The 12,413-nt window shown below is 37.1% G+C and overlaps 1 protein-coding gene across 1 annotated transcript in view; it reads right to left on the bottom strand.

The window, feature by feature from the left end:
* Positions 1-4,774: 4,774 nt before the first annotated feature.
* The window catches only part of si:ch211-127i16.2 (probable flavin-containing monoamine oxidase A), a 54,920-nt gene continuing 47,281 nt past the window's right edge, over positions 4,775-12,413 (bottom strand). The window contains exons 11-12 of the mRNA XM_051685707.1: positions 10,084-10,184; positions 4,775-5,374 (exon numbers count right to left, since the gene is read on the bottom strand). Of these exons, the coding sequence (XP_051541667.1) occupies positions 5,083-5,374; positions 10,084-10,184 (393 nt within the window). The 3' untranslated portion in view covers positions 4,775-5,082. The remainder of the gene's footprint in view (positions 5,375-10,083; positions 10,185-12,413) is intronic.

A 12,413-nucleotide genomic window follows, 5' to 3' on the forward strand; every position in this document is an offset into this window, starting at 1 on the left:
AGTGTCTTTTTCACTGTATTAAAGTTTGCATTCATAGTAACACTGTTTTGAATCCTATTATTCCACCCCCCCCCCCCCCCAGAATATGGTCACCCTAGATGATGTTTTACTATAGTCCAATTGGAAAAATATTGATGCTTGTTAAAAGGAATAGTTCACCCAAATATTATAATTATTTCATCAACCACTTGCCTCATGCCGTCTCAAACTTGTATGACTTTTTTCTATGGAACACAAATGAAAATATTTTAAAGCAGTGTTTCCCAAACTTTTTTGCCGTAATAACCCCCACAGCACCATCATCACGGCTCAAGTACCCCTACATCAACACAAAACCAAAGATGTGTACCAAAGACTAAATATCATTATATATATATATATATATATATATATATATATATATATATATATATATATATATATATATATACACACACACACACACACACTGGCAGCCAAAAGTTTGGAATAATGTACAGATTTTGCTCTTATGGAAAGAAATTGGTACTTTTATTCACCAAAGTGGCATTCAACTGATCACAATGTATAGTCATGACATTAATAACATGAAAAATTACTATTACAATTTGAACAAAAAATTTCAGAACTTAAACTACTTCAAAGAGTTCTCATCAAAAAAATCCTCCACATGTAGCAATGACAGCTTTGCAGATCCTTGGCATTCTAGCTGTCAGTTTGTCTAGATACTCAGGTGACATTTCACCCCACGCTTCCTGCAGCACTTGCCATAGATGTGGCTGTCTTGTCATGCACTTCTCACACACCTTACAATCTAGCTGATCCCACAAAAGCTCAATGGGGTTAAGATCCATAACACACTTTTCCAATTATTTGTTGTCCAATGTCTGTGTTTCTTTGCCCACTCTAACCATTTATTTTTGTTGTTCTGTTTCAAAAGTGGCTTTTTCTTTGCAATTCTTCCCATAAGGCCTGCACCCCTGAGTATTCTCTTTACTGTTGTACATGAAACTGGTGTTGAGTGGGTAGAATTCAGTGAAGCTGTCAGCTGAGGACATGTGAGGCGTCTATTTATCAAACTAGAGACTCTGATGTACTTATCCTCTTGTTTAGTTGTACATCTGGCCTTCCACATCTCTTTCTGTCCTTGTTAGAGCCAGTTGTCCTTTGTCTTTGAAGACTGTAGTGTACACCTTTGTATGAAATCTTCAGTTCTTTTGGCAATTTTAAGCATTGCATAGCCTTCATTCTTTAAAACAATGATTGACTGACAAGTTTCTAGAGAAAGCTGTTTCTTTTTCGCCATTTTTGACCTAATATTGACCTTAATACATGCCAGTCTATTGCATACTGTGGCAACTCAAGAACAAACACAAAGACAATGTTAAGCTTAATTTAACGAACCAAATAGCTTTCATCAGTTTTTGATATAATGGCTAGTGAATTTCTAGTAACAAATTAGCAATTTAGAATGATTACTCAAGGACAAGGTGTTGGAGTGTTGGCTGCTGGAAATGGGGCCTGTCTAGGTTTGATCAAAAACGACTTTTTTCAAATAGTGATGGTGCTGTTTTTTACATCAGTAATGTCCTGACTATACTTTGTGATCAGTTGAATGCCACTTTGGTGAATTAAAGTACCAATTTCCTTTCGAAACAGCAAAATCTGTGCATTATTCCAAACTTCTGGCCGGCAGTATATATATATATATATATATATATATATATATATATATATATATATATATATATATATATATATATATATACTGGCGGCCAGAAGTTTGGAATAATACCAATCACACTCCAATTTTATTTTATCATTAGTTTTCTATCATTTTAGTTAAAACAATAAACATGTAGACAAAAGTATATATATATATATATATATATATATATATACACTGAACAAAATTATAAAAGCAACACTTTTGTTTTTGCCCCATTTTTCATGAGCTGAACTCAAAGATCTAAGACTTTTTCAATGTACACAAAAGGCCTATTTCTCTCAAATTTTGTTCACAAATCTGTCTAAATCTGTGTTAGTGAGCACTTCTCCTTTGCCGAGATACTCCATCCACCTCACAGGTGTGGCATATCAAGATGCTGATTAGACAGCATGATTATTGCACAGGTGTGCCTTAGGCTGGCCACAATAAAAGGCCACTCTAAAATGTGCAGTTTTACTGTATTGGGGGGGGTCCGGGGGGGTCCGAAAACCAGTCAGTATCTGGTGTGACCACCATTTGCCTCACGCAGTGCAACACATCTCCTTCGCATAGAGTTGATCAGGTTGTTGATTGTGGCCTGTGGAATGTTGGTCCACTCCTCTTCAATGGCTGTGCGAAGTTGCTGGATATTGGCAGGAACTGGAACACACTGTCGTATACGCCGATCTAGAGCATCCCAAACATGCTCAGTGGGTGACATGTCCGGTGAGTATGCTGGCCATGCAAGAACTGGGATGTTTTCAACTTCCAGGAATTGTGTACAGATCCTTGCAACATGGGGCCATGCATTATCATGCTGCAACATGAGGTGATGGTCGTGGATGAATGGTACAACAATGGGCCTCAGGATCTCGTCACGGTATCTCTGTGCATTCAAAATGCCATCGATAAAATGCACCTGTGTTCATTGTCCATAACATACGCCTGCCCATACCATAACCCCACCACCACCATGGGCCACTCGATCCACAACGTTGACATCAGCAAACCGCTCACCCACACAACGCCATACACGCTGTCTGCCATCTGCCCTGTACAGTGAAAACCGGGATTCATCCGTGAAGAGAACACCTCTCCAAAGTGCCAGACGCCATTGAATGTGAGCATTTGCCCACTCAAGTCGGTTACGATGACGAACTGCAGTCAGGTCGAGACCCCGATGAGGACGATGAGCATGCAGATGAGCTTCCCTGAGACGGTTTCTGACAGTTTGTGCAGAAATTCTTTGGTTATGCAAACCGATTGTTGCAGCAGCTGTCCGGGTGGCTGGTCTCAGATGATCTTGGAGGTGAAGATGCTGGATGTGGAGGTCCTGGGCTGGTGTGGTTACACGTGGTCTGCGGTTGTGAGGCCGGTTGGATGTACTGCCAAATTCTCTTTGGAGACGGCTTATGGTAGAGAAATGAACATTCAATTCATGGGCAACAGCTCTGGTGGATGCCAATTGCACGCTCCCTCAAAACTTGCGACATCTGTGGCATTGTGCTGTGTGATAAAACTGCACATTTTAGAGTGGCCTTTTATTGTGGCCAGCCTAAGGCACACCTGTGCAATAATCATGCTGTCTAATCAGCATCTTGATATGCCACACCTGTGAGGTGGATGGAGTATCTCGGCAAAGGAGAAGTGCTCACTAACACAGATTTAGACAGATTTGTGAACAATATTTGAGAGAAATAGGCCTTTTGTGTAGATAGAAAAAGTCTTAGATCTTTGAGTTCAGCTCATGAAAAATGGGGGCAAAAACAAAAGTATTGCGTTTATAATTTTGTTCAGTGTATATATATATATATATATATATATATTAGGCCTGCATGTTTATTGTTTTCATGTACAATTTGTTGTTAGGCCTGCATGTTTATTGTCTGCATGCACAACTTGTTGTTAGGCCAGTATGTTTATTGTTTGCATGCACAATTTGTCCTATTTACACTGATATGTAGAACAAAACGGTACTCTCTTTTAAGATTCCCACGTTTTGCTTGAGCGAATATTAATGAGAGTCACACAGCTTCTTTATTATAATTAAATTTTCCTTTTTGTTGTTTTTGATCAAATGATGGTAAAGGATATTAAAACAAATGGATTGCATGGATCTCGTCTTTGAACACGGATGAATCAAAACAACTGCTTGACTTTATTTTAAGATAGATCTTACGATTTTAAGAATGGATACTGAGATTGTTCAAATAAAGATTGTGATTAATTAGTAAATCTACATTTTTACCCAGCCCTAATCCATGCTATTTTTATTTTAAGACATACATTTTGTTTTATAAGTTCAACATAGCAAAATACTATTATTTTTGCGTACCCCCTGGAACCTGCTCAAGTAGCCTCTCTACGGTTGGGAATCACTGTTTTAAAGAATGTATGAGGTATTTTTGTCCACACAGTGCAAGTCAATGGAGTACAAAACATTCACGCTTCAAAAAGGACATAAAGGTAGCATAAAAGTAATCCATACGACTCGAGCGATATGATCGCTTTGGGTGAGAAACAAACCATAAAGTCCTTATTCACTATAAATCTTGACATCTGGAGTATCCTTGGCACATTTCTGAGAGAAGCTCGTTCGCACACTTCCTTACGTTTACGGCATTAAGCGCTCTACAAAAACCAGACACCGTGTTGCCAGGTTCGCAGTTTTCACGCCCTGTTGGGCTATTTTGAAAATGCAGATGCAAGTTAAAATGATAGAGTCACGGGTTGTTTTTTTGGGGGGGGTACATTTAAAATGTACTGAGATTGCCAAAAGTTTGATGATAAAACTAGGAAATTAAAATGCAACGGCTTAGTGATGTATAATGAAATGGGGATAGAGTACCTGGAAACCACGTGCAGCGCCAAAGAATCACCGTCTTGAAGCCTGCAGTGTGTTACAATCGGGGCGGATGCCAAGATTTATAGTGAACTAAGACATCAATTTTGGTCTGTTTCTCACCCAAAGCAATTGCATCTCTACAGAAGATATGAATTCAAGAACTCGAGTCATATGGATTACTTTTATGCTGCTTTTATGTCCTTATTGGAGCTTGAAAGTTTAGGATCCCTTTGATTTACATTGTATGGATACAAACAGCTCAAACAATCTTCATAAATATCTTCGTTTGAGTTCCAGTTTGGGATATCATGAGGGTGAATAAATTATGAGAGAATCAGAATATTTGGGTGAACTATCTCTTTAAGCTCTAAATTAATTTTCAAGATGTATACTAAGGCAAACATTACAACCCTGCTGAAAAGACCAGCTTAGACCTGCATGAATTTTCATGCTTGCCAAGTTGGTTTATGCTGGTTTGGTGCTGGTCTAGCTTGTGGAACAGCATAGCCATACTGTTCACCACCAAAACCCAGATCTAAATTATATCCTATTAAATCCACTCAAGTCCTAGTTGAGATTTGGCCAAGAGGCAAGCAGTCACCAGTGTAGCTGCAGCCATAACCACACCAAGTAGGCGGTAAGAGTTCAATGACTTGCACTTTGAATCCATTCTTGGGTCACAGTATTTCTGGGAAGCTCGCACTTCCTCCAGTTCGTCCAGAGACAGAGATGAAGGGCTCATCTGAGCCAGAACCTCCATAGCCGCCCGCTGACCAGACTGAATTGCCCCACTGAGGTAGCCACACCATTTGGTGGCCGTCTCTGTGCCTGCCCAATGAATCCTGACAAAAGAGATGTGGACAAGTTAACTTAAAGTAAAATTAACAGTTATTACTTCCTGTATACTTAACCCCTATATAAGTGGCTTCAGCACCCAGATTTAATACTGGATATCAAGTGGCAAGCCATCACAGTAGTGATTGTTGTATAAAAGTTACAAAAATGTCTTGAAAAAATAGTTTACTCAAAAATTACAATTCTGTCTCACCCTTATGTTGTTCCAAACCTGTATGTCTTTCTTTCTTGTGTAGAATACAAAAGGACATTTTAGGCAGAATGTTGATGCTTTTCACTTTCATTGTATGGAAACAAAAAAGAGCAGCGTCAACATTCTTCAAAATAACTTGTGTTCCATGAAAGAAAGAAACTAATATGGGTTTGGAACTTCATGAGGTTAAGTAAATGATGACATCATTTCCATTTTTGAGTGAACTAGCCCTTTAAATTCAAACACTGATCTTTTTATTATTACCATGAATTGCATAGGCCCATTAATTTGCGAAAATATTGAGTGTTCAGTTTAAAATGTTTTTTTTTAAATTTGTTGGTTTCTTGGTAGCAGTGATAACAGATTACATGTAATATGGATTATGCACTCAAGTAATTATAATTAGATTACATTTTAAAATGTATATAATCAGATTTCAGATACTTTTACAGATTAAATCACTGTTCACTTTCATTGTTCACTTCATAATTTCTCCTCTTGTGTTCCACATTAGTAATCATATTGGTTTGAAAATGACATAAGGGTAAATGATGACATAGGGTTCATTTTTGGGTGAACAATCCCTTTAATATATTTAAAATTAATGATTAGATTTCATCATAAAATGCAAAAAGTAAGTAATCCAAAAGTAATCAGATTAGATTACCTAAAAAGGGAAATCTAAAAGATTAGTTTACTGTTTACTATTTCAGTCGTGTAATTTGTAATCAGTACTGGATTACATTTCAGTAGTCATCTACCAAACACTGATCACAGCACAAAATACACTGTGGTTTGCAAAAACCAGTACATATACTAACCCGTATTTAAAGTAGTCTAGGTTGAGGTTTCTTTTACCTTTCCTAGTTTTGCTCATGGTTTTCGAGGGAGTATTTGATTCTATTAAACTACAGATTATTTTTTAATTATTGAGTTCAATTGGATGCATAGCCTCTAATATCTACGAAAGATTAATTTTGGTAAAAGGAAGCATTTTTTAAAGGTTGATAAGTCAAATAATTTTGCTATCCTATGCATGATCATATGCTTGCTACATTTTATTATTTGCATTATTCCCTGATGTTTGCGACCCTATCAGAACAGACCTGCAACTCATATTTGGGTCAAAACCCACCAGTTGAGAACCAGTACACTACAAGACTGTGTACCAAGGCCTGTTTTGTGAAAAATGTCAAGGTTAGAGATAATGCAAATATTTGTATTCACGGTTAATGCCTGTCAAAATAAATAACATGTAACTTAGTTAACTAAATCAAACTAAGACTTGTCCTTTATGCCAATGGCATTCGTGACTGTTTGGCTAAAAATGACAATGACAGTTCAAAGGCCTTAGATAGCAATTAAATGTCCAGAACAATCTTTATATCTTTAATAGAAGCAGATTATTGTGTAACTTGTGGTTGTTCATTATGTAAAAATACTGCAGAACTGTATAAACAGTACAGACATCCTCCAGCAGACAAGGATAGTTATTTCCTGTATATTGGGAATTAAACAGAAATACTGTCCAATTGGTTTCATACATTAGAAATGCTTATTGTTTTTTAGCTCAGCATTCCACAACATATTCTTTTTGTAAGGCCATTTCCCATCCACCACCCTGTTTACTCTTTATGCATTATGGATGCATAGACTTAGTTGTGCATGAAGCCCCCCAGGGATATCATTTATCCACAGTGCTTTTCACCTATGCTCTTTGTCTGTGTGAATCACTAAGGCATGAAAGAGATTTTGGTTTATATTCCAGCCTCTATAGAAGGCAAGAGATGTGTTTCTAACTCAGGAAATACAGCATGTGTGCATCAAGCACAGTCGAGAACATAATCTCTAACAGTCTGGTGCAGTGGTTCTCAAACTTTTCAGGCCAAGTAAAACTTTTGATCAAACCAAAACATTCAAGTAGCACCAATGTTCCCTCTATAGTTTTTTCAGGATTGAGCAAACTTGAGTACAAGCTTAAGGGCTGTGAGGAACATAATTGTGATGAGGAGGAAGATGGGGCCTAGCTCTATCTCGCAAACTGCCGCATCTGGCTCAGCCCTTTCCCTCTCCTCGGCTGATTAACCCGATTGGTGGTTGGCCATGTGGACTCACGGCCCCACCCTTCTCCTCATCACAATAATCTTTTTTGTGAGCAACATTTTTTGTGTAATATATATTTGTTAAGATAAATTATAGTGCCCGCAAAACCCTAATCAGTCTCTTGACTGGCCCTTTTTTTAATCAGTATTTTTGTCTTGTTTTCCAGTTAAGATATCTAAACATCCTTAAAACAAGATACATTTCCTTGAGAAGAACAATTGTGTAAGATAACAAGACTTGTTTTCAGAAAATATATCTTGAATAAAGTTTATTTTACTTACTTAATTGGCAAACTTTTTTTTTTCCTTGTTTTATGAATGTTGTTTGATTTATGCTTACTACATTTACAACAACAACAACAATAATAATAATAATAATATTAAAGAAATAAAAAAACTATTTGGCAATGGGAAAAATATTACAAAAAAATCTTTATTTTGGAATGGCATGAAAAATAAAGAAAATAATTTAAGATACAGCATGTTCTCAACCACAAGTATTTATTGACTTTGCTTCTCAAGTAAATCTATCATGTTTTAAGAATGTTTAGATATTTTTACTGGAAAATGTAACTTTAAATCTTCTCCCATCTGTCTAGAAGTACATGGAAATCCTGTCAGACTGATTACATTATTGATGCATCAAAACCAAGTGCTGAATCCAGTGTTTGAGTCAAAAGCAGGCTACTCTCTACTAAGCTTGCCCTCATGAAATTGAGCATCTAGATGCTTACTTTGAGGGCAAACAGAATAATATACTGCCTTTTTCAATCACTTAAGCTTTTTGCCACACTCTTTGTGGTGCACGGACTCTGATCAGCGCATCCGCATCAATGCGCAGTTTGAGAATGTTCGAAATCACCTATTCACATCCCGCATTGCAGGAGTAAGAATGTAGGCTATGCATTAGAGTCTTATGCTAAATATATATTGTATATGGATATACAGTGGCCCCAAAAGGTAATTGGACATTTAAGCCACACTTAAAAATTATACATTTTTTCCATTATACTCTATAACAAAATATAAAACACTTAATATAACACAAACACTTTGCTAGTAAAACATTTCACATAAAGAAGTTTGTTAGGTCAAATTCTGGTGTCAAACTTGGTGAAACATGCCCAAAGTTAATGTGATGAACTATACTTTTGATAATTTATCTAGGGCAAATGTGTGAACTTGAGGGAAACTGAATTCATACATCCACCAAAAATTACCTTTGCAAAAATGTTAGTTCAGAGAAAAGGTATTGATATTTTGTTATCTCATGCAATAAAATTCAAACATTTTTAAATGTGACTCAAGTGTCCAAATACTTTTTAGGGCCAATCTACAGTATATTGTATATGGATCACAAATTAGGAATAAAACATGGGAAAATAAATATACCAATTCTCGAGAGGGAAAACTCCTTGAGACTTTTGTGTTAGTAGATAAGTCATTAATTCATATTTTATTCCTTTTAATTATTTACATCTATTAAAACTCTCTTAAATATTTAGTAGCTATACAAAAGAATGGATGGGGGTTCAGTGCATCAGAGTGACGTTTCCAGTCTTGAAGCATTTAAAAGAACAGTAGCTCCAACATCTCGTCTGCTTCTAAGTGGGTCAAGGGCAGATTGCAGGCCTCCTTCAGGTAAGGGCTCATTGCACGCACAGATTCCAGACAGAACAGGGAGTCTGTACATGCCTCGCCACCATTTTATGATGAGCTCATTCTGTTCTCTATGGATTTAATTCTATTATGTAAATGCATAGCTCCCCCTCGACTCAAGCTATTGCACTCTTTTTCTCTCTCCCTTTCTGTCTCCCTACCCTACGTTCTCCTATGGTGAGCATTAGTTCAGCCCTGTCAATCACTAAAACAAGCCCATTTCATATAGGTTGCAAGACGTTTACCCCGAGAGTGCTGTCCTTATGACATCTAGTCCTTGGGTTGGAAAACCTTTGTGCTTCATAATGAAATGGGCATTTATACTTTTACTTTTACCCTCACTGGGTTTACTAATAATTGCGTGCAAGTGTTCTTATGCACATACAATTTCCGCTGGATTCAAAACAGGTGCAAACACACATTTGTTCTTACCCTTGTTCTACTGAGATTATGATCTGTGATTTTTGCGTATGTGTGATTTCAGTTGTTTCAAAATGTTATCCTAAACTTGTAAAAATGTAAGTGCGAACATATCGATGAATCATGGTGTCATGTATATGTTTGCACAAACAACATGTACACATAGTTAGTGAATGAGACCCAATATCTGCAGGCAATATCTGCTAGTTGAAGGCAAGGGGATCCATAGGCAAGGCCAAAGAAGTGGATTGGGGTGTTGGGGGGTTTGAAACAGGCTTTGTTGAACATGAAGGGATCTGGCCTGCATAATGGAGTGGTTTACCTGCCGAAGGGCTTTCGAAGACTCGGGTGGTAATACGTCAACATCCCAGGAGCCATCACATTCACAGGACAACCTCCACTATATTCCTCTTTAGCCCAATCCTGAAAACATTACAACAAACACAAAAAACAATTCAAATTTTGTTCCATTTTCACAGAAAATTGTACCCCTCCCCCCCCTTCTGCAGCTCTTAAATCACATATGGCACCATTAGTGTCGACCCAGTCTCGAAAATCGTAAGAAATCATATGAGTTGGCTTGTACAAAGCATAGTTTTACTCCCATAGGAAAAAATAAACCAATGAATGATGTTATTATGATTTTTTTTAAGTTTAACCCCAAACACAAATCTATACCTAACCATGAAGTCTAACCTCTTACTCAAACCCTAAACCTAACCATGATTTAAAAATGAAAATAACTTTTGTGTACAACAGAAGAAAGAAAATATCTGGGTTTGGAACAAGATGAGGGAAGCGTATTAAACGTTATTCACATACATCAGTAATTTGTATTGCATAGCCTAAATAAGTCTGGAATGACTAATCAAATTTGTCCAAAGACATTTTCTTTCTTAAAGGTGCAATATGTAACAATTTTCATGTAATATTCGCCTTTTTTTTTTTTGCCAATGTGTGTACAGGTTGTAACGCAACTTAAAAAATGAGCCCTTCCCGGACTTCCTAGGTTGCCTATTAAAGCCTGTAGACTGATTTTCATGTGAAGGGAGCGGTCACTTTTGCTGGGAAAATCCAAAGGATGTGACGTTTATGCGCGCTCCCGAGAGCCTTGCCTCAGTAATAGCTTCTCTTCCGCTATTCAACAGCGACAACAAACTGCAACACTAGGTAGCGTTATCTTAGAGATGGAATCCAGCAAACGTCCGGCTCCCAGCACAACACCGACTCCAACACAACACAAGTAAGCCAAAAAAACAAAAATCATTTATCTACTGAATCCCATCTGGCTAAGCGGGAACGTGATCGTGGTCGAGCAAAAACTAGAGTGAACATCGGCAGGGCATTTGATTCCTGGAGGGACCTCGTTAGGTTTTGGGGATCAAAACCGGTTTTGGGGATCAAAACCGACCCTGAATTGGCATTCTTATTGGACAGGTAAGCTTACATAACTGCAAAGCATGTGAAATATAGTGCCATAAGGATTGATCTGTGTAATTTTAGCTAACTTGATCTTGCCTGCTAACGCTGACGAATTGCAAGATACCTTGTGTCATAACTTTCAAATAATTTCAGTGATCTTCTCTTTATACTAAAAGTCAGCTATACAGGATAAATTTAAGCAAATACGCTGGTTTCTTATTCATAGTACAACATATGACATACAAAACATACAATAGTGCAACATAACTGTAAACTGTCTGGTATAGTTTGGTAGTATGTAGCTGTATGTATGTATCAGTATGCTATGTTAGCTGATAAGTAGTTTTAGTTTAGTCTCAAAGTTTGTAGTAAAACAATCATAACTGTGTAATTTTAATTATGCTACCTCATCTGTCAGCATGATGCCAGTGAATCACGTTCAGTCTCTTTGAATGTCACATCATTGTTTTGGCTGATGCTTGATCACTCGCGTCCCTATGGAGTGTGTGCACAAGCGTGAGCAAGAGCAACAGGTAGCTGGCTGCAGTTCACTTAATGGCCACAGGTGTCATTAATAACAAGGGTTTCTGAATCTTACATAATGCACCTTTAAAATAAGGTGTTGGATAGGAGGCTAGGTAAAATTTGATGCCAGTATTTTTTCTATTTAAAATTCAGTTTTTACATTGGTTGTTCTAAAAGACATACCTTTTCGTATGTGGCATGTCTTATGATGTCTTACGATTTTGCCATATTATATACATTTTTACGAGTTGTCATGACATGGGTTAGTGTTGGTTTGACACCAATGATTTTAGGATACGAGATATGTGATAACCAATTATGTTTGATGTCATTGACATCCAACCTGAGAACCATGGAAGAGGGAAAGATAATAACGACATACATTTCAGTCTGTTCATTACACAAAGCTATAAGGCTGCAGAAGACTTGAAATATAGTGTACAAAATGTACTGGCTTCTGTTATGGTGCTTTTATGTTTTGTCCTTTTTAAAACTTGACAGACATGGTCACTATTAACTGTCGTTGTATGGAAAGAGCTGCACAAAGATTCTTCAAAACTTCTCATTTTATGTTCTGCAGAAAATATAACAGCATATGTGTTTTGAATGACATACAGGTGAGTAAATGGAGACAGAATTTTCATTTTTGAAAGAACTATTCGTTTAAATATTCATCTAAGTGAGAATTCAATGTGGATTCCTCAA

This window comes from Myxocyprinus asiaticus, chromosome 43, assembly GCF_019703515.2.
Source record: "Myxocyprinus asiaticus isolate MX2 ecotype Aquarium Trade chromosome 43, UBuf_Myxa_2, whole genome shotgun sequence".
Classification (NCBI taxonomy): Eukaryota; Metazoa; Chordata; class Actinopteri; order Cypriniformes; family Catostomidae; genus Myxocyprinus; species Myxocyprinus asiaticus.